This window comes from Corythoichthys intestinalis, chromosome 20, assembly GCF_030265065.1.
Source record: "Corythoichthys intestinalis isolate RoL2023-P3 chromosome 20, ASM3026506v1, whole genome shotgun sequence".
In the NCBI taxonomy this organism is placed as follows: domain Eukaryota; kingdom Metazoa; phylum Chordata; class Actinopteri; order Syngnathiformes; family Syngnathidae; genus Corythoichthys; species Corythoichthys intestinalis.
In genome coordinates, this window is record NC_080414.1 from 7,889,968 (window position 1) to 7,911,010 (window position 21,043).

Genomic DNA, 21,043 nt, shown 5'->3' on the forward strand with positions numbered 1-21,043 from the left:
ATTGGACGGGAGCAATTTTAATGGTTGATTCACATTAAATGACTTCCAAACATAGCAAAGGTTACAATCTCGCTATCGCAATACCGCTGTGTCTAGTTAAGTTTAGGGTATAGAATTACCAATGGCAGAGCAGTTTTAGGTATGGTACGTTAACAGCCCATACTGGATTTTTGCCTCTCATTTTCTGAAATTTCTTTCATAACAAGAGGCAATATTTTCCATTGGGGCGTGTCGTAACTGTTTGTCGAGACATTTGTAAGTAGAGGTAACACCGTACTGGCATTCGAACTGGATTCTGTAGACTCTTGCTATTCACTCTAAATATTGTACATTTACAAATTGATTTTTATGGAGCCTCTAAAGGGTCAATGACAAAAATAAAAGATTTAAGCAATCTGGTGCACACCATATTCTATCTGGTAAACATTAGCATTATATAACATTTAAGATAGCGGACATTTGCTATGCAAATTGGCCAATTGTTGTAACATTAGCATTACATAGCATTTAAGCTAGCAGAAATTTGCTATGGCCAATGCAACAATTGGCCAACTTGCATAGCAAAAGTCCGCTAGCTTAAATGCTGCACCAGAAACTATCTGGTAAACATTAGCATAATATAGCATTTACGCTAGCGGACATTTGCTATGCAAGTTAGCCAATTGTTGTAAACATTAGCATTATATAGCATTTAAGCCAGCGGACTTTTGCTATGCAAGTTAGCCAGTTGGTGTAAATATTATCATTATATGGCATTTAAGCTAGCGGACTTTTGCTATACAAGTTAGCCAATTGTTGTAAAAATTAGCATTATATAGCATTTAAGCTAGCGGACATTTGCTATAAAAGCTAGCTAATAGTTTTAAACATTAACATTATATAGCTAGTGAATATTTGCTATGCAAGTTAGCCACTTGTTTTAAGTTTAATTGTTTTAATATAGCATTTAAGCTAGCAGATTTTTGCTTTGCAAGTTGGCCAATTGTTGTAAACATTTTGCCTGGTACAGCAGACTCACCGCTGCTCCAGCTATTAAGTCTGGCCACCATTCAGCGGGTACAATTTCCAGGGCGGAGCAAGCCACAGCAAACAGACAGCGGAGTGGACCAATCAATGCGACGGGTGGGACGAGGGACTTGCGTGCGGAAGTGAACATACGAGGAGAGTGGAGTTTATTCAACATGGCTAGCGCGAGACGGACCGTTGTTAATGATTCGTGTCGATGTGTTTTTGGTAATTTAAAACTGATTTTACAGTGGATTGGAACATATTCTCGGCTCTCCTGTTCACCATCTGTGTTGTTGTGGAGACGACTTCCGACGCGCAAGAGTGACATTGCTCGTTAAGAAGACGTCACGCAAATAAACGAATCTGATTTGTCGATTGATTTTGTACCTGCCCGAGAGGCCGTTAATGGGCTGGTTCCCAGACTTTTCTCTTAGTGTTTGAAAAATACAGGGAGAACAGTCTGGCAGTGCCAGGCAGGTAAACATTATCATTACATAGCATTTAAGCTAGCCGACTTTTGCCATGCAAGTTAGCCAATTGTTGTAAACATTAGCATTTCATAGCATTTAAGCTAGATGCTAACTTGCATGGCAAAAGTTCGCTAGCCTAAATGCGGCACCAGAAACTATCTGGTAAACATTAGCATTATGTAGCATTTAAAGCAGAAACTATCTGGTAAACATTAGCATTGTATAGCATTTAAGCTAGCGGTCTTTTGCTAGGCAAGCTAGTCAATTGTTGTAAACATTAGCATGTTAATGCATCTAAGCTAGCTGACTTTTACTTTGCACGTTAGCCAATTGTTGTAAACATTAGCATTATATTGCATTTAAGCTAGGGGACTTTTGCTATGCAAGTTAGCCAATTGCAACTATGCAACAATTAGCTAACTCGCATAGCAAAAGTCCGCTAGCTAAAATGTTATATACTGCTAATGTTTACCAGATAGTTTGTAATGCACACGAGAAACAATGTGGTGCCCACCAGAAACTATCTGGTGTGCACCAGATTGCTTGAATTTATTTTATTTCTGTCGATGTCCCTTTAGTGGCTCCGTGGATTTTATTTTTTCAACATACGTAGTTGTTAACTTTATATGGTTAAAATATTGCTTTAAGCATACTGGCATTAGTGATGACCAGAGGTCTTTTTCCCAAAAATGTCATAACACATGCGAGGACAAAAAGAGACAAACATAGAAGAAAACATGCAAATGGAGGCCATCGCAAAGAGAAATATAATCTTACAAGCTGTGAAGAGGAGCAGAAGGGAGTGTGAGTCCTTTGTGATGCTCGGATGGAAGGTGGGTAGGGGTCTGAATATATGGGAGGATGAACTGGAAAAAAACAGCTGCCGGCAACCTGTCACGCACAGGAAGGGGTGAAGAGGAAGTAGTGTTTCAGTTTTAGTCAGAGAATTTGTTGGGAATGGGCAGGCGAGAGGGATCAAAAGGTTGGATGTTGTAGTGGATCAGTGGTTAGTAGAATATCTCCAGTCCCCGCATAGACACCCCCATGTTAGCAGAGACAGGCTGGTGCATGGCGGCCTCGTCCAAGGGCAAGAGAACCGAAACGTCTGGCTGCAAGCAGAGGAAGGAAACAACACCAAACCTCTTATTTCATTATTATTTACTTGACCAAATATTCAGCGTGTCCTTTAACGATGCATTGTGAACTAACATCCATCATTTAAAAACTCAAAAGGAGACTCATTCCGCCTTTGTATATTTGATAATTGAACCCATTTAGAAACGCCCGAGGAAAAATAGTCTTCATTCCCTGTTAATTTTTTTCTATATTTTTCTAATATCATGTGGGCTGTCCGTATTAATATCCGCCTCCGTCTGCAAATGAACAGAGCAAATTATGCTCCTGACTCTAATTGCATGACGGATGAACGCTCCTGACACCTTCATGCCTTGATGAAATTACACTTGGGAGAGGTTTGTGCTGAGCCAAAAGGATGTGTTCTGCCTAACAGAGCTCCCGGGTATTCGTTTTTTTAGTTTATAAAATGCATATTATGTAATAATCTCAGATTTTTTAGGCCATCATGTCAAATCCGAAATGCAGTAAGGTAAGAGATTAAAACGAAGGATAAAAAGTACGGGAGGATATGTGATTATTTACACTACACGGGAAAAAGTTTTGGACACACATCTCATTAAAGCAATGTTTCAAACTTTGACAACAGCTTGTGTATGGTCAAAATTCAAGCCAATTCAAGGGCATGATGAGTTTTTGCACAATGCTGGCTCATATAGTACATGAAATACATCAGAAATGAGCTCATAAAACAGGTCTACTTTTTAATTTTAGAACCAGAATCTTACCGTTCTTTTGCTTAAATTAGGTTTAAGAGCTACTTTCAATTAAACAAAATGAACTACGACCGCCCGGCTCCCCCATTGACCTTTTGCAAACTGCCTCCTTAACGGCTATCGACCAATCATACATCCTCGAGACCGTTGTTAAGCAGCAAGCTCGATCTAGCTTTCGGGTGATTTACAGTAGTGCTGCAACAATTAATCTATTAACTCGAGGATTCGATTAGAATTTTGCTGCTTCGAGTATTTGTTTAATTAAAGCTGCGTTGTAATGGTTTATTTTGAAAGCGTTTGCATTTAGTATTACTGATTTATGTGGATACACTGCCCTCTAGTCTGCCTCATTTCACATGGCTGAATCCAGCTGTTCCATGTCAAGACCAACATAAGCTAAGTTTTTGTTTGAGCTAATGTTTTTTTTTTTTATGCATTTGTAATTACGTTTATAGGTATATTTAGCCATTTTTTTGGTGGGAATATGTGTCTGAACCATTTGTTAAGAGCATTGCGGAAAAAAAAAATGTTAGCGTTTTAATAGCATTTAGGCTAGGCGACTTTTGCTATGTAAGTTAGCCAATTGTTCTTTTGTTGTACATAGATCCCTATTTTTTTTTTTTTTAAATACCGTTTGATGCCCAGCTCAGGTGTTTTAATTTTTTATGTTCCTTATCCGATTACTCGATTGTTCGAACTATTTCATTGATTAATCGACTACGAAAATAATCGATAGCTGCAGCCCTAATTTACAGTGGTACCTCTACTTACGAATGTCTCTACGAACAGAATTTTCAGGTAACCAAACACCTCAAGGGGAAAATATTGCCTCTTGTTAGAAAAGAAATTTCAGGATACAAGAGGGAAAAGACAGCACAGAACTGTAAAAGATACATGTCGTGTGTCTTATCTTTCCATTCCAACAATAATTTACAGAAAAATATGGCATATTTTAGAGATGGTTTGAATTGCGATTAATTACGATTAATTTTTAAGCTGTAATTTACTTCCTGCTTTCATTTTTTTAAATGTCGCGCCATGAGCTCCTGCTACCCTATTGGTCATAATCCTGCTGCCCTATTGATCATAATCGTTCCCATAATGCTTCAGTAACGTGATTATGCTCTCCTACTGGCCTTTTGTTGATTATGTTTAAATTTGGGTGTCGCAGTATGATGATGTGCACAGGCGCAACGGTGTTGTTGTTATATGTTATATGTATATGCTATGTTGCCAAAAGAAAACAAGTCTCCTTGCGTTTTTGTATCACGAAGAGTTTTACACCCGGTTCACTACATTACAAACATATTAGAGCACAGGTCTCCTCGCATTTTTGTGTCATGAAGAGTAAGATAGGTGATAGGCACTATCTTGAAAGAGAAGGAAGGGAAGATATTGTATTTTTTCTATTTTCCTTTGCATTATGTTATATTATCTACTTCATTACAGGTATTAACGGTTATCTTAGGTATATGGAATGATTTTTTAAAACCCGATTGTAAAATTTACATGTAAAACGCATCTCTACTTATGGAATTTTCAGGTTACGAGCCTACTTCCAGAACTAAATAACTTTGTGAGTAGAGGTACCACCCTATCAGGGTGTTTTGCCATAGCCAACTATCATAAAACTTTCATAAAAAGACCAAAATTGTAATTGTTCAAATTGTAAGGGTTGAACAGATGACAGGTTTATGTCGCTAGAGTCATACTCTGGAAGCCAGGCAGCGTAGCCAAGTAACCTCACCGCCCTGCGACGTCAACAACAATGGCGGCCTACAAGTTAAACAAATTTTAAAAATTGTATCAAAACGAAAACATCAAGAGAGGTTTTAATACCAAATTATTTGAACTCATGCTAACATTTATCTTTTATGAACTACAAGTCTTTCTATCCGTGGTTCCTGTTAAATAGGCTGCATTAATAAAGACTTCTTGCTTTGAGCAAGCATGACAGGCTGAGGCCAAATCTTACCACAACAATGTGCTAGATGGATTCACTGTCTTGCAAAACAGTTGAAGGATACAGTGGTACTACATAGTCATATTACTTATAAGCTGTCATAAGGGGGAGCTCTCCAAGACAGTACGAGTGTTCCCCTGAAGGCCTCAAGACGCATGAATATATTATGAGAAAGCAGAAGTTTGACGCCAACATAGAACAAAGAGACACAGTGAGACGTCGAGTAGCACATGAAAAGGAATGCACGCAACACCTGTCAATCTGTTACAAGGCTAGAGGGTGTCAGCACTCCACGGGAGGTAGTGTGACTGTCATGCAGCTGAAAGTGTATTTCATCATAGCAACTGCGAAAAAAATATTGAGAACTGACCTTAATGGCCTCCACGGTGTCATATTTGTCCAGTTTGTTGATGTGGTTGGTGATGCTGGTGTTGAGCGGCGCGGCCGAGATAGGGTGAATGACGGTGGCGTCGTGCGACTGCTGCTGGTAGTGGTGGCAGTACGAGTACACCAGTAGGGTGACCAGACATCCCAGGATGGAGCTGCTGAGCCCCACGGCAATCATGTGAAAGAGGTTGAAGTCTGAATGGAAGAAGGGTGGAGAGGGTTGGTAACTGAAGCAGGAAATCACATAATTTTGGTGGAAAGAGTTGTCTGATAATGACTTTTTAACCGATAAACGATATTCTGATATTGTCCAACTCCAAAAATCCGATACCAATCTCAAACCGATCCAGATACAGTGGGGCAGATAAGTATTTAGTCAACCACCAATTGTGCAAGCTCTCCTACTTGAAAAGATTAGAGAGGCCTGTAATTGTTGTTGAGTTAATTATCGAGGGTTGATTGAATATTTGCTTGATTGATTGAATAGTTGCTTGTGCTCATATATACCTAATACATACATAATACATATTGCCATATTTTTTCTTATTGATATAACCAGTAAATGATTATTGCTTGCTATACTAGGTTGTAGTACAATATTTAAGTATTATAAAGTGTTAAAGAGGGTCGGGGTGACAACTGCCTTGCTTCATGGCCGCAACATTGCGTAACTAGACCTTCTGGGACATCTTCAGCATCTTACGTCTAGACTTTCGAGGACATCTTCCATGGCCGCAGCGTTGCATAACTGAAGTGTCTGGGTCATTCTGACCACTTTATCTAAGTACCTTTGCTTACACACGTGTATTTAGTTAGTTCCGCCTACATGCTTACACATAGCCGATCAAAATCACATGGGTGTCTCCAGCTTGCTTTCCCCCTCCCTTTATGGCGGCACCTTTCTGTTTTAGGAAAAGCCCCAATAAAACAAAGAACAAGGAGTTTAGTTTTAGATCAATTTAGGTGACTAAACAGCGTAATCTAGCATTTCACTGTCTAGTCCCTCCTTGCTCTCCTCGGCAGAGAAAACTGAGAAAATCACATTGTTTGATTTTTAAAGAATTTATTTCCAAATTAGAGTGGGAAATAAGTATTTGGTCACCTATTTATATCAAAATTATCGCGTTAACGTGCGGTAATTAATTTTTTAAATTAATCACGTTAAAATATTTGACGCAATTAACGCACATGTCCCGCTCAGACAGTATTCTGCCTTTTGGTAAGTTTTACAACAAGGCTTTTTGTGCTGTCTAACAGCGAACGTTTGTGGTCGCTTTGCGACATGGTTTATTGTTTTCTTGCCAGTTCAATATGGCTGCACGACGTCTCGGGCTGACGCCTACGTTGTAATGTTGTGCTTATATGATCGTTGGACAAGATTTGTCCGTAAGTATGGTTGTTGTAAAGGATGTACATATTATGTTAGTAAGCGAAATGTTATATTTTTTGTATGAGACACTTTTTGTTTATGTTTAGTGACCCTGTATAGCGTGCTAAGCTAACGTTGTTGCTAATGCAATACTTGTGTACTTTTTTTTTTGTAGTTTTACGACGGTCTAAAGAGGACAAAGGTTTGAGGCCATTTTATTAATCAATCAGATGAAAAAGGAAGAAGTCTGATTATTAAGGCGTCGTTCACTAGCTGTCTAGCTTTGGAAAAAGTAGACGCTTTGGAGTGAGGACAACATAGACAGATTTAAATGACAGTACAGTGAAATGCCCACTACAGTCCTTATGTACCGTATGTTGAATGTATATATCCATCTTGTGTCTTATCTTTCCATTCCAACAATTTATTTTACAGAATATATATATAATTTACAGAAAAATATGGCATATTTTATAGATGGTTTGAATTGCGATTAATTGCGATTAATTAATTTTTAAGCTGTAATTAACTCGATTAAAAATTTTAATCAATTGACAGCCCTAGTATATATATATATATATATATATATATATATATATATATATATATATATATATATATATATATATATATATATATATATACATATATATATTTTTTTCTTCTTCATTGCTAATTTTTTTTGGCTGGTGCGACTTATAGTCTGAAAAATACGGTAAGTTCTTTGCTGAAATCCTTTAAAATAGGGATTTAGAGAAAAACTGAAATAGAAACGAGAATGTTTAAATATATATGGCATAGCTGATAGCAACAATTTTCCTGTAAACTCCCATTCCTTGACTACCGGCTGCCAGTTGCGTATCAACACACACAAGAGCGCTTCTTATGAACTCTGAGCACTTTCATCACCATTCCTGCAGCTGTTGCAGGAGTAAACATGGTTAAAATGGATTTTATTGATCCCTTCAAACTGTAACTGTGTAGCTATGGTACATTTTACTCAAGATTTCTGCACCTGAATTTTAAGTACTACTGCAAAACATAACTGGAGGACATACGTGTGTAAAAAGCTATGTAATTCAGACTACGGCGAGATATTATCAGATCAGCATTTTGCTCCAATTATTCTCTTAAACTGGGACCGATATTCATTTAAGCAAAATTGCAAATTAATGCAGCACGTGTTGGCTTCAGTCTCTCACACACACACATACATATATTACCTCCACACCGTCTCTCCTCCTGGCTGGAGCGTGCAATGGAGACTTCTGATAAAAGGAGAGAAAAAAAAAATAGCAGAAAGGTATGAGAATTAGACCCGGACCCAGCACAAACACACCCCTGCTCGCGTGACAAATTATACCTCCGATGGCAAACGCTAAGATGAAAGCTGCTTTCAATATGATAAAGATTACCGAAGAAACTCCGCCAGCTATAATCATGGCCGTGGCGGTACCTGCAGTGGTTTATGAAAAGTAGATGTCCTCATTAGAGGAAATGAAGAACAAGACATTTGTAATGAAGCCTAATTGACAAGCCTTCCCATTAAAGGCGATTGATGATAAACGAAAATGGGTAATTCTGTAAGATTTGTGCTAAGTATTATGGCCTTGCTCGTTCACACGGAATGCTTAAACAGAGTTGATTCAGCTAATTGTTTACGCTTGTCAGTCATGGAAGTGCTAACACTTCCATGCATTACAGAAAGCATTAAAATTGTTAAACTAGTTTAGGACTAATTCAGTGTTTTAATGATTCTCCTGTGGAAGACATCAATTCAGAATGTTTTCTGCCAATAATAATGCAGCCTCTTAAGCAAATATCAATAATATTGGCTGGGGGAGGACAACGTATGTGCATTTGACTTTGATAAAGGTGGCATTTCTTCTACTTTTATAGGAGTTTTTACGCGCCTCAACGAATACCAAATTGGAATATCGCCATCAACATATCTCTCACTTTCCTTACTGGAGTTTAGGATGTGTTTTAAGGTAGGCTGTGCTCTATCTTGCTTGTTTTGAAACTCCTGGTAAGATTTGTTTTCTTATCATTGAATCTCAGGGCCGCATTCGACACGGTTGATCATGACATACTACTCAGCAGATTGGAACAGTGGGTAGGGCTTACTGTATGGAGGTAGATTTGTGTCTTTATTAGGGCTGTCAAACGATTAAAATTTTTAATCGAGTTAATTACAGCTTAAAAATTAATTAATCGCAATTCAAACCATCTATAAAATATGCCATATTTTTCTGTAAATTATTGTTGGGATGGAAAGATAAGATGCAATACGGATATATACATTCAACATGCGGTACATAAGGACTGCATTTGTTTATTATAACAATAAATCAACAAAATGGCATTAACATTATTAACATTCTGTTAAAGCGATCCATGGATAGAAAGACTTGTAGTTCTTAAAAGATAAATGTTAGTACAAGTTATAGAAATTTTATATTAAAACCCCTCTTAATGTTTTCGTTTTCTTAAAATTTTCAATCAAAAAATAAATAAGTAGCTCGCCATTGTTGATGTCAATAATTACACCATGCTCACTCATGGTACTAACCAATAAAATCAGTTGGACCCAAACGCCAGCAGAGGGCGGCAAATCTCCATAAAACACAATTAACAAGTGGGCATTTGACTGTATTGTCCTTTAAATCTGTCTGAGCGGGGCATGTGTGGGGCAAGTTTTGCCCAACTTTTGTCTTATCAGGTATTTGCTGCACGCATTTTTCCCTGAAACTCGTCTTGTGAACGACCAACAGTGCTGTCCTGCTCTTCACTTTTCAGATCTGGTTCAAATAGGAAGGGTAAAACTGACGACATGTTGGGAAAGCTAACGAGTGACACGCTGGAATTTCCGCAACGGGACCAGTGACGTCACGCACTGCGACGTAACAAGAATGGCGACCTATCACTTAAAATAATTTTACAAACTTTATTAAAACAAAAACATTAAGAGGGGTTTTAATACCAAATTATTATAACTCATACTAACATTTATCTTTTAAGAATTACTTGTCTTAAAAATAGAGGATCCCTTTAAGACTAAGAGAAAAATGATAAGGGCAGCCAAAAACAACACTTCTCACCAGAGCGGAATCTAGCTTTTTAATAGCCCAGAGCCAGATAAATACTGTATTGGCCCGAATATAAGACGGTGTTTTTTGCATTGAAATAAGACTGAAAAAGAGGGGGTCGTCTTATGTTCGCGGTCTAGTCATTATACCCATTCACGACGTTAGATGGCGCCAGATATCATTGAAGCGATGTTCTGTCATGACAGATCTCAGCAACTGAAGTTTAACCAGTTTGCTTTATTTCATTGCATTGTTTTTCCATATTCAGATTTGTTTCAAGACTACAGTTACAGTTAGACTTCACTTTGATGGTTAATGCAGTATTGCAATTTTGTTGTTTTATCACAATAGATTGGTTTATTTACATTTAAAAAACCAGAAGCCATTCATTTACGAATGTGATTGCACTGTACTCACAATAGATTGGTTTATTTACATTTCAAAAACCAGAAGCCATTCATTTACGAATGTGATTGCACTGTACATATTTAAATGTTCCACTATTAAGATTTGAATGAAGCAAAATAACATGCTTTTTCTCTCAAATATATTGTTATAATCATTTGTTTTGGATGTACTGTAATTATTTTCTGTATAAAAATTAATTTGGTGTTCAAAAAGTCTTTTTTCAAACTTGAGTCTTGAAAAAGAGGGGGTCGTCTTATAATCAGGGGCGTCTTATATTCGGGCCAATACGGTAATGAACATTGCCATTAAATACTTCAAATTATTGCTCTGGACATATGCTCTGTAGCCCGACACTTAAGGGTGGATTCTCAATACTTGTATGTGCGAATGCATACCTGGTATAAGATTTGAGTCGGGAGAGCACGGCCTGGTCTCGCTGCTGTTTCCTGAGCACTGATTTCCAGTGGGAAACAGGACATCGCAATGACGGACACGCAACTGCGCCCCCCTAGAGTCACACTGGGACCACAGGGACCAGCTGGACCAACTCTCTGCAAGCAAAAAAAAAAAAAAAAAAAGAAAGTAAATCCCACTGCTATGTTGTGTTTGTGTGGGTCCTTGGATATGTTTTAGTCATGCCTTCCACAGAGCCTACCGTGACTGAAAAGAATAAGCAATGGAACCATTGAGAGGCATTTGGATGTGTGTGAGTACCTGGACAGGCTTGGGTGTTGCATAGTGCTTCCTCAGTGTGCAGGCCGAGGCAGATGTCGCCTCCGTGAGCGGGCGAGGGATTGTTGCAAGTTCGAGTCCTCATATAATGCCCTCCTCCACATGTTACGGAGCACTTGGACCAAGAAGCCCAGCAAGACCAACTTCCATCCACTAAAAGTAGAGGAGAAAAAGACTCTTTGACAGGAATACAACTTTCTTCTCATTATTTTTCCTACAATGATGAAGCGCTCTCACCACGGATTAGAATTCAGAGCAGGAAGAGAATTTCAGTTTCAACAAATCAAAACAACAATACAAAAGCAGCTGTCAAATCCGATTGTTCAAGAATGCAAACTCATGTCTGATTCATCTCGCTGTTCAAAAGGAGCTGCTCTCAGCTTTTTATTTTTGAAGAAGTGTGAAAAATAGTGGTTGCCCTGAGAGTGTTTGTGTCCTTATGTATTTTGACAGGATAGCTGTACAAGATGACTTGAACATTCTTGAAATAATTATTTTTTGCCTTTTTTAATTCAGATAAATGAACCATGCTGCTGTTCTTTTGGGTCACCACGAGTCGAAAATTTAATGCCATTTGGTTTCAAGCTTATTTATTTAAAGGGAACCTCAGACTTAAAGACTTGTAGGCTCTAATAAGCCACAATTGTTCTCTTCTACTAAAATATGTTATTAGAAACATGTTTTCGCTATTGATCTAAAAAATTTATAATATTTAGTACACGTTTTGACCTACGGAGGGCGCCATGTTTTATGCTCCCAATGCACGCTGGCAGTTATGACGTGGTTGGGCTGGATTGGGAGAATAGCTGTGCTCTATACAAGCCAAGCTAGTACGATGATTTTATCATATTCTGCTGCTGGTCGGATTGTTTTGTTATAGAGCTGAGGGAAGAATTCCCGACGTTGTACCTGCAACCAATTCCTGCTCATCAGCAGTTTCTTTAAAACGATCCTAGGCGGCTTGCCGAGATATTGACTTGCTGCCATTTGACAGTTTTTAAACTTGACCTCTTCGTTGTGAGTTTAAAAAAAAAAACAAAACATGGTCCTTGTGGTGTCAGTTAATGTTACTAAACAACGACAGTGCGGCGTCCGCAGCTGTCACTGTCACTACACAAACACTACCTGTGTTCTGCAATTCCTTCCTACGCAGTGAGACGTCTACACAAGCGCACATCGGTTGTTGAAAGCATCGGTTAAAAGTATTTTATTACCTTTTAATTGCCTGAAAATACTTTTTGTATCTGTTTCCCTCTCATACTTTTAAGCACTGTTTTCTTATGGTAGCATTAAAGCAGATTGTTTATCTGTTGACCACTTAGTCACGTAACGTATTTGAACCACCCTTATTTGATATTACTACGTTTTAAGTTTTTTCTTAAGGCATTTTAGTACGTTCTGCCTGTATGCATCTAAACAAAACAAGCTGAAAGCGCACGTAAGTACTTTGAGTGTAAAATTCACCTCTTGTAGGACGTTTTGCTGGTATAGGACATTTTGGCAGAACACAGTTGTTTTCCCACTTACTCTCGTCTCGTCTCATCCCGTCTTTCTTGTTCATTTTGCTTTTGCTGCTTGTTTTGTGAAATATCGACAGTGCTGTGTGCTGTCACCGCCCACAGTGCATTGGTCAACAACAATGGTGACCTACTAGTTAAACTTATTATACAAATTTTATAAAAACAAAAGCATTAAGAGAGTTTTAAATATCAAATTACTGTAACTCATCCTAAAATTTATATTTTAAGAACTACAAGTCTTTCTATCTGTGGTTCCCGTTAACTTATTTTATGCTATCACAATTACATTTTTATGATTCAATCTAATATGGTAAGACTCGGTAGAAAAGTAGCTAGAATTCATTCAATCCCAATCAGAGATTTTTAGCAATTTTGACTGATCTTTCAATGGGCACAGAACATTGCATTTTTGTATAATCACAAAACCTACTAAAAGAAAAATTAGACTTACATAATTTATTCGGGGGAAAAATTTTTTTTGGTGACTTTTGTGACAAGTCTAAAATCTAAACGATGCTTTCTAGAGTTGTCCGGTAATGACTATTTAACCCTTTAACACCGAACGTGTCGGCAGCGACGCGTTTATGCATGTCGTCTTTGAAGCTTCGTCACGCTGTAATTACGTCACCCACGTGCCGGTGGTTGGTCTCATTTGAAAGTGCGGAAGTTGATGTCCACGCCAGTTTTTATTTTAAGTCAATCGACCAAGACAAACGGGAGATAATGTCATTTGAGTTTTATAGTTTTATTGCACTCATAAATATGCATTAAAATGCTGCATGTACCATGTATCTATCTCCATATTTCCATCATTTCTTGTCCTTTTTCAAAACCGAAAGCAGCACAAAAGACTACATATCCCAAGATCCGTTGTGAAGTCAAGAAGGACGAACCGAATGTGAACATTTTTAATAAATTGCCGAGCTAGGCGCCAACTAAGGAAAAGGAGGCATGAACACCGGTTGGATTGCGCAAGCGACTTTGAAACGTGCAGAATGAATCGAAAACTAAATTTAGCGCAACCTAATGCATTTTTTCATCAACTCAAGGAATAGGATGAGCTGCATTTGTCGTTGTTTTCCTCGGATTAGTCGGCGTCTCGGCGAGAAGAAGTGACAGCAGCGCTCAAACGGCAGAAGAGTAGGCTGTGTGACGTTGTATGTGACGCAGCTCAGTGACCTGTTCAAAAACAAAGTTTATAGAGTGCGAAAAAAAAAAAAAAAAAAAAAAAATATCGGGTCGCATGCCTGAAAAAATTGAATTGAACTGAACTACTTGTCAATATTTTTGAAAATACTTTTTTTCAAAGTTATATATATATTTTTCTTCACTATGAATCTTTTCAATTTTTATATAGATGTGTGTTCGAGAAGCTTGATTGCATGTACGTATACTTTAGATAAGGTGATGGGTATAATATCTAACTTCACAAAGAGATATCCTCCAAACCTTTTTTGTGTTAGATGATATATATAATTTTTTTCTCACTATTTTGCACTGTATATAACCTGTTTTGACCATAGTATGTGTAAAGGCCAAAAACGCCTATGACCATACCCGCTGTTTGTGTTGAATTGTTAAACATAAAACTATTCAATCTTTATTTTTTTGAATGTTTATCCTAACAAGTTGAATAAATATTATCAAGCTTCAAAACGGTTGGTCGAGCATGTTTGGTTGTCAATGGGACACCAACATTACAAATTTTGAAAAAATATTTTGGGATTTTTTTGTCTTTTTGGGTCCAAAATGTGGATTATGATTGGTCAGTGAAGAAAACAACAGTTTGGACATGAAGTTCAAGGTGTCCTGAAAAAATCGACCCAACTTGGCCATTGTGAACAATTTTTTCTTTGAAATATAAAGGCGACATCAAATGCATGCAAATTCGGCCAAAATAGGCTTAGGTGTTAAAGGGTTAACCAATAACCGATACCCCAATATTATTCAACTCCAAAAATCCGATACCGATATATAAAGTCGAGCACTTAACATATTACATGTTATGGCTAATTGTATTGTGATGCCCCACTGGATGTTCTAATAATGATAAATGTAACAACTTCATTGTTTACTAAATAAACATACTGTGAAGAATAAGAACTTCAACTGAAATGAGGGGAAAAGTGTCTAAATTGCACCCCTATATTTAATGATGAAATCACTCTGCTCACACAACAAATCCCGAAGCATCTTGGTTTGGAGCCATCTAATGGCTAACTAGCATAACTGCTGTGCTAAGCTGTGACCAGCCCTTGTACAAAGGCAGAAGGCTTCTACATTCACTTTGAAGGCTCCCCGATAACATCTGACAACTCTCATGCTTTCCTTCTGTATCACAACGTTTAACAAAAAAGGGCTTTTGACATCAAAATAATTTATTTACAAATTTAACACCATGAACTAATAATTACAATTTTCACTTTTGGTGAAGAGATGTGTCAAAACTATATTTAACCAGGTGCACAAAAACCCTGAAAAAGACTTTTTAATATGTCATTAAAAAAAAATAATAATAAATGAAAAAAAATCTTTTGTTGCTTATTATGGTAACTCAAATATATGTGCAAAAAATTATACATATTCCTAATATAAGAACACTTATTATCATTTGTAAAGAACTCGTAGTCAAGCTCATTAAAATGTCTTGCTCAAATGCTGAAACGAAAATAGCACAGCAAACTTCCTAACAGACCCCCAAACAAACAATGTTATGACGGCATCGAATTACAAGTAAATATCGTTTGCCAATCAGAAAGCAGAAAGTAATTCCCTTTTTGCAGGCACCTGGAAATTGCTTTTAAAGACCTGCTGATGCTTGGCAGCTCTATGCAGGTAATTGAAGTTTCTGTTGCTTTTTGTCATCCCTGCGTAATTTCTCTATCTCAAAGTGACGCGCTCGTCGATTCCCGGCCCTCTATGACGGATCGTCTCATCTCGGCTAAAGTTCTGAGGAAAAACACTGATTCATTTGTTTCTAAAGCAGACGGATGGTTGGCGCGACACCTGTTTTCCTCCTTCAAAGTGTTGAATTAAAAAGAATAGGATTAGACATCGCGAGATCACAGATGGTCTCACGCTGAATCTGCTGAGATGTCTAAAATCGGATCTCACTATTAGAAGATACATTTAGTATTCATTGCTGCTCAAACCTGAGAGCGCCGCACTATAGCGGTGGTATGATTACTCAACATTTTTCACAATACGCGCTGTATACATTAGCATGAAGCGGAAAAGTTTTCCAGCACGAATGTGGGTGTGCGTAACGTCTGGTTACCTCAGGATAAGGTTTGCGATACAAAGCTCATGACAACCTTATGATATGGTGATACAACAATTATACATGGGTCAGGAAATCATTCTAGGATATTCTTCAAAACAACTATTAAACAGAAAACAAGCTATTTTTCATCCTTGACTTGCACCGTTTGAACTGGGAGGGTGGCAGCGAACGAACATTCCTTCATTCGCTGCCATCCCTTCTGCCATCCCTTTAGATTGGATGTCTACGGCTGTCAGTGCCAACTGAAGGGAATAGTATCGTTTCCCATATTTACTGTTTGTATTACTGTAACACACCCAATTTAAAATAAATAGCATTTACAGTGGGTCAAATAAGTATTTAGTCAACCACCAATTGTGCAAGTTTTCCTACTTGAAAAGATTACAGAGGCCTGTAATTGTCAACATGGGTAAACCTCTACCATGAGACAGAATGTGGAAAAAAAAAACAGACAATCACATTGTTTGATTTTTAAAGAATTTATTTCCAAATTAGAGTGGAAAATAAGTATTCGGTCACCTACAAAGAAGCAAGATTTCTGGCTGTCAAAGAGGTCTAACTTCTTCTTCTTCTAACGAGCTCCACTCGTTACCTGTATCAATGGCACGTGTTTTAACTCATTATCGGTATAAAAGACACCTGTCCACAATCTCAGTCAGTCACACTCCAAACTCCACTATGGCCAAGACCAAAGACCTGTCGAAGGACACCAGAGACAAAATTTTAGACCTGCACCAGGCTGGTAAGACTGAATCTGCAATAGGTGAAACGCTTGGTGTAAAGAAACCAACTGTGGGTGCAATTAGAAAATGGAAGACATACAAGACCACTGATAATCTCCCTCGATCTGGGGCTCCATGCAAGATCTCACCCCGTGGCGTCAAAATGATAACAAGAACGGTGAGCAAAAATCCCAGAACCACACGCGGGGACCTAGTGAATGACCTACAGAGAGCTGGGAGCAAAATAACAAAGGCTACTATCAGTAACACAATGCGCCGCCAGGGACTCAAACCCAGCACTGTCAGACGTGTCCCCCTGCTGAAGAAAGTACATGTCCAGGCCCGTCTGCGGTTTGCTAGAGAGCATTTGGATGATCCAGACGAGGACTGGGAGAATGTGTTATGGTCAGATGAAACCGAAATAGAACTTTTGGTAGAAACACAGGTTCTCGTGTTTGGAGGAGAAAGAACACCATACCCACTGTGAAGCATGGGGGTGGAAACATGCTTTGGGGCTGTTTTTTCTGCAAAGGGACCAGGACGACTGATCTGTGTAAAGGAAAGAATGAATGGGGCCATGTATCGAGAGATTTTGAGTGAAAATCTCCTTCCATCAGCAAGGGCGTTGAAGATGAGATGTGGCTGGGTCTTTCAGCATGACAATGATCCCAAACACACAGCCAGGGCAACAAAGGAGTGGCTTCGTAAGAAGCATTTCAAGGTACTGGAGTGGCCAAGCCAGTTTCCAGATCTCAACCCCATAGAAAATCTGTGGAGGGAGTTGAAAGTCTGTGTTGCCCAACGACAGCCCCAAAACATCCCTGCTCTAGAGAAGATCTGCATGGAGGAATGGGCCAAAATACCAGCAGCAGGTGTGAAAAGCTTGTGAAGAGTTACAGAAAACGTTTCGCCTCCGTTACTGCCAACAAAGGGTACATAACAAAGTATTGAGATAAACTTTTGGTATTGACCAAATACTTATTTTCCACCATGATTTGCAAATAAGTTCTTTAAAAATCATACAATGTGATTTTCTGTTTTTTTTTTTCCACATTCTGTCTCTAATGTTGAGGTTTACCCATGTTGACAGTTACAGGCCTCTCTGATATTTTCAAGTGGGAGAACTTGCACAATTAGTGGTTGACTAAATACTTTGCCCCACTGTAAATCATAGTTTAAAAAAAAAAACAAGTAGAATATGTTTGATGTATGCGTATTTGGAGTGATTGGAATTTGCCGCGCCAAGACAACGGGCAGATAAGGCCATAACAACTACAGGATGCTTGCTGACTACAGAAGTCCAATGCACGCGCCATGCAGCTGACTGAGTGAGATTGACGCTGACAAAGCGAGACAAGCAGGTGATGTCCAAGACATCTACAAGCCCATGTCTGAACCACCAAATCCCACCATCAGCTATTCTGGGGGCCAACAATGGACAGTCAAGAACAATGGTGGGATATCCTGTCTTGCCACAAGAAACGCCTGATAACAAGAAGACTCCATGGCTGAGAATTTGAACACTCAGGTCTCCTTTTGACAAAATCTCCAACTCTGGTTGCCTTGGCAACAGTGACGCATGGACTCCTCTGCCCAATTAACTGAAAATTACCCTGTACAACACCCAAACACACCCTTCTTCTGGACCAGAGCCTTTAAAAGAATGCATTCTTTAGCTAGCGCTGTCTTTGCTCGGTAATCTTTTGTTGACCTGTGATATGGTGACGTTGGATCCAACCTTCCTCTTTGTCTGGGTCTGTTTGATGTTTTTACCTTGCTGTCGACTTGGAATAAATTGTCAACTTGTGTTTCGAAGCCTTCTTCCAACTGTTAAAATTGAGTGAGTACAAGAGGTTAAAACTGAGGTGAATGCACGTTTGGCCTTTTGGCCCGGGTTGTTGGGGTTGCGTCGGCCTGGGTTGTTAGAATCGCGCTATTGCGGTTTTGGCGGTTTGGCTGGTGTGATTCCGGGTGAGCTAACGTAGACATTCTTCTAATGGAATATTTTGGTAGCAAGTTGGTGGTTGCTTTTTTTTTTTTTTTAAAACAGTGACACCTTTTTAATACAATCTATCTATTTATTCTTGGTAGGAACACATCGATAGTCTTTTGGGTATCGCGATATATCACTTTTTCGATATACTGTTCATGCATCCAGTCATCCAGGACTGAATTAACAGACTGTAAAAATTACATTGATGGGTGATCACGCCCTTGTCTTCTTTGCTTACTGCCAGCGTGCCAGTATTTAGAGCGACAGATTGGGGGTGCAACAGTCAAGCTATTAGCAAGATATCTAAGCTTTTCTCTTAAGGGGGTTTAGATTAATAAACATCCAATACAGCGTATCGTATGTCATCTTTGCCCTGAAGACCTGTAAAACGACATTCTGCATTTCAATTTAGAAATGTCTTCATCAAAGAGAATATTCTGTTCATTAGAATGCGTTTTTTTGCCATGTTGAAAACGCTCCATCTAAGCTTTTCACAATCGAACAAGGTCTGCCTCAGCCTCGGCATAATTTATCTGCTATGTAATTACATAGCGGAGCGCCTCAGGGATCGCCCCTGTGATTCTTGCGCGTAAATTGGAGTTTTCATCCCAGCTTTTTACCCGCGTCTGATTTCTTTTGTGATTCTTGAAGATTTGCAAGTCATTTGGTACCGCAATTCCTGATCCGTTACTCAGGGGGGAAAAGATAGCTTAGTTTGGATGTGTTGAAGTGTGTATTCATCTGTGTAGGACAGCAAATGAGGGGAAGTAATTGCTTCCCACGGAGACGCAGAATTTACCGTCCTATGCAAAAGTCTGCCTTTTTTCTTCTTCTAATGACTCGGTTTGAAACAGTAAAACAACAATTAGGAAAATACGCTTGAGGATTACGTAAAACTGATTTCAACTGAATTTTATAGTGCTTTTATAGGGTCTACTATGTTTATATGCAGCTTAGTAGCCAAACAAATGGATTAACAGTTTAGTTGGAGTGGATTGCACACTTTTGAGCCACATCAGAGATGGACAAATACATTGTCCACACTGTAAACAAACAAACAAAAAAAAAACCAAATTGTATTTTTTTCCGACAGTGTATTTTGGATTTGAACGGACACATCATTTAGCAGGCAATGGCGTACCGCACGCATGCTATTTTTAGACCTTGACGTCTCATCGTAAAGCGGAATTAAAGCTGAAGTGGGACATTATACAGTAGACACGCCTTCGCATAGAAACAACGTAATTTGTGCTATTTTTCGCCGGTAATCTTACAAAAACGAACATACTGATCACGCATTGCTTTTTTGGAACTTGTAGAAACATCTTTAGACATTACGACACATGAAGGATGTTTTCTTCATACGTTTACGGAAACCAAAAACTCGGGAGGAAAAAATGTGAAGACCGAATCAACTTGCGCGGACTTTAACACCTGCTCGGTGAATCCATTCACATTTCATATGCAGTAAACATTTTGTTGGGTTGGCATGGTCTTTCAGAGGACAAAGAGGTAAGCCATTTTTATATTTTTAACTTATTTTTTTAGCGTAACGTTGTGCCGTACTGCTTCTCTCTGACAATGAATGACCTGAAAAGAATTACAATGGTATCCGACTGCCACTGTTACCGTTTCTGTTATATATATATATATATATATATATACACATTAGGGCTGTCAAACGATTAAAATTTTTAATTGAGTTAATTACAGCTTAAAAATTAATTAATCGTAATTAATCGCAATTCAAACCATCTATAAAATATGCCATATTTTTCTGTAAACTATTGTTGGAATGGAAAGATAAGACACAAGATGGATATATACATTCAACATGCGGTACATAAAGACTGTATTTGTTTATTATAACAATAAATCAACAAGATGGCATTAACATTAACATTCTGTTAAAGCGATCCATGGATAGAAAGACTTTTGGTTCTTAAAAGATAAATGTTAGTACAAGTTATAGAAATTTTATATTAAAACCCCTCTTAATGTTTTCGTTTTAATGACATTTGTAAAATTTTCAATCGAAAAATAAACTAGTAGCTCGCCATTGTTGATGTCAATAATTACACAGTGCTGAAACCCATAAAATCAGTCGCACTCAAGCGCCAGCAGAGGACGACAAAACACCAAAAAACATAAGTAACAAATGCACATGACACTGTGCTGTCATTTTATTCTGTTTGAACGGGGCATGTGCGTTAATTGCGTCAAATATTTTAACATGATTAATTTAAAAA

The 21,043-nt window shown here is 38.3% G+C and overlaps 1 protein-coding gene across 5 annotated transcripts in view; it reads right to left on the reverse strand.

The window, feature by feature from the left end:
- sema5a (sema domain, seven thrombospondin repeats (type 1 and type 1-like), transmembrane domain (TM) and short cytoplasmic domain, (semaphorin) 5A) overlaps positions 1-21,043 on the reverse strand; it is a 327,060-nt gene that overhangs the window by 5,964 nt on the left and 300,053 nt on the right. For 3 of the 5 annotated variants that reach the window (XM_057823814.1, XM_057823813.1, XM_057823816.1), the window contains 5 exons: positions 11,259-11,429; positions 10,940-11,095; positions 8,271-8,315; positions 5,662-5,873; positions 2,256-2,369 (listed from right to left, as the gene is read on the reverse strand). In XM_057823814.1, the coding sequence (XP_057679797.1) occupies positions 2,256-2,369; positions 5,662-5,873; positions 8,271-8,315; positions 10,940-11,095; positions 11,259-11,429 (698 nt within the window). Of the gene's footprint in view, positions 1-2,255; positions 2,588-5,661; positions 5,874-8,270; positions 8,316-10,939; positions 11,096-11,258; positions 11,430-21,043 lie in introns of all 5 variants that reach the window. The other 2 variants (XR_009061597.1, XM_057823815.1) reach the window with 2 other exon arrangements.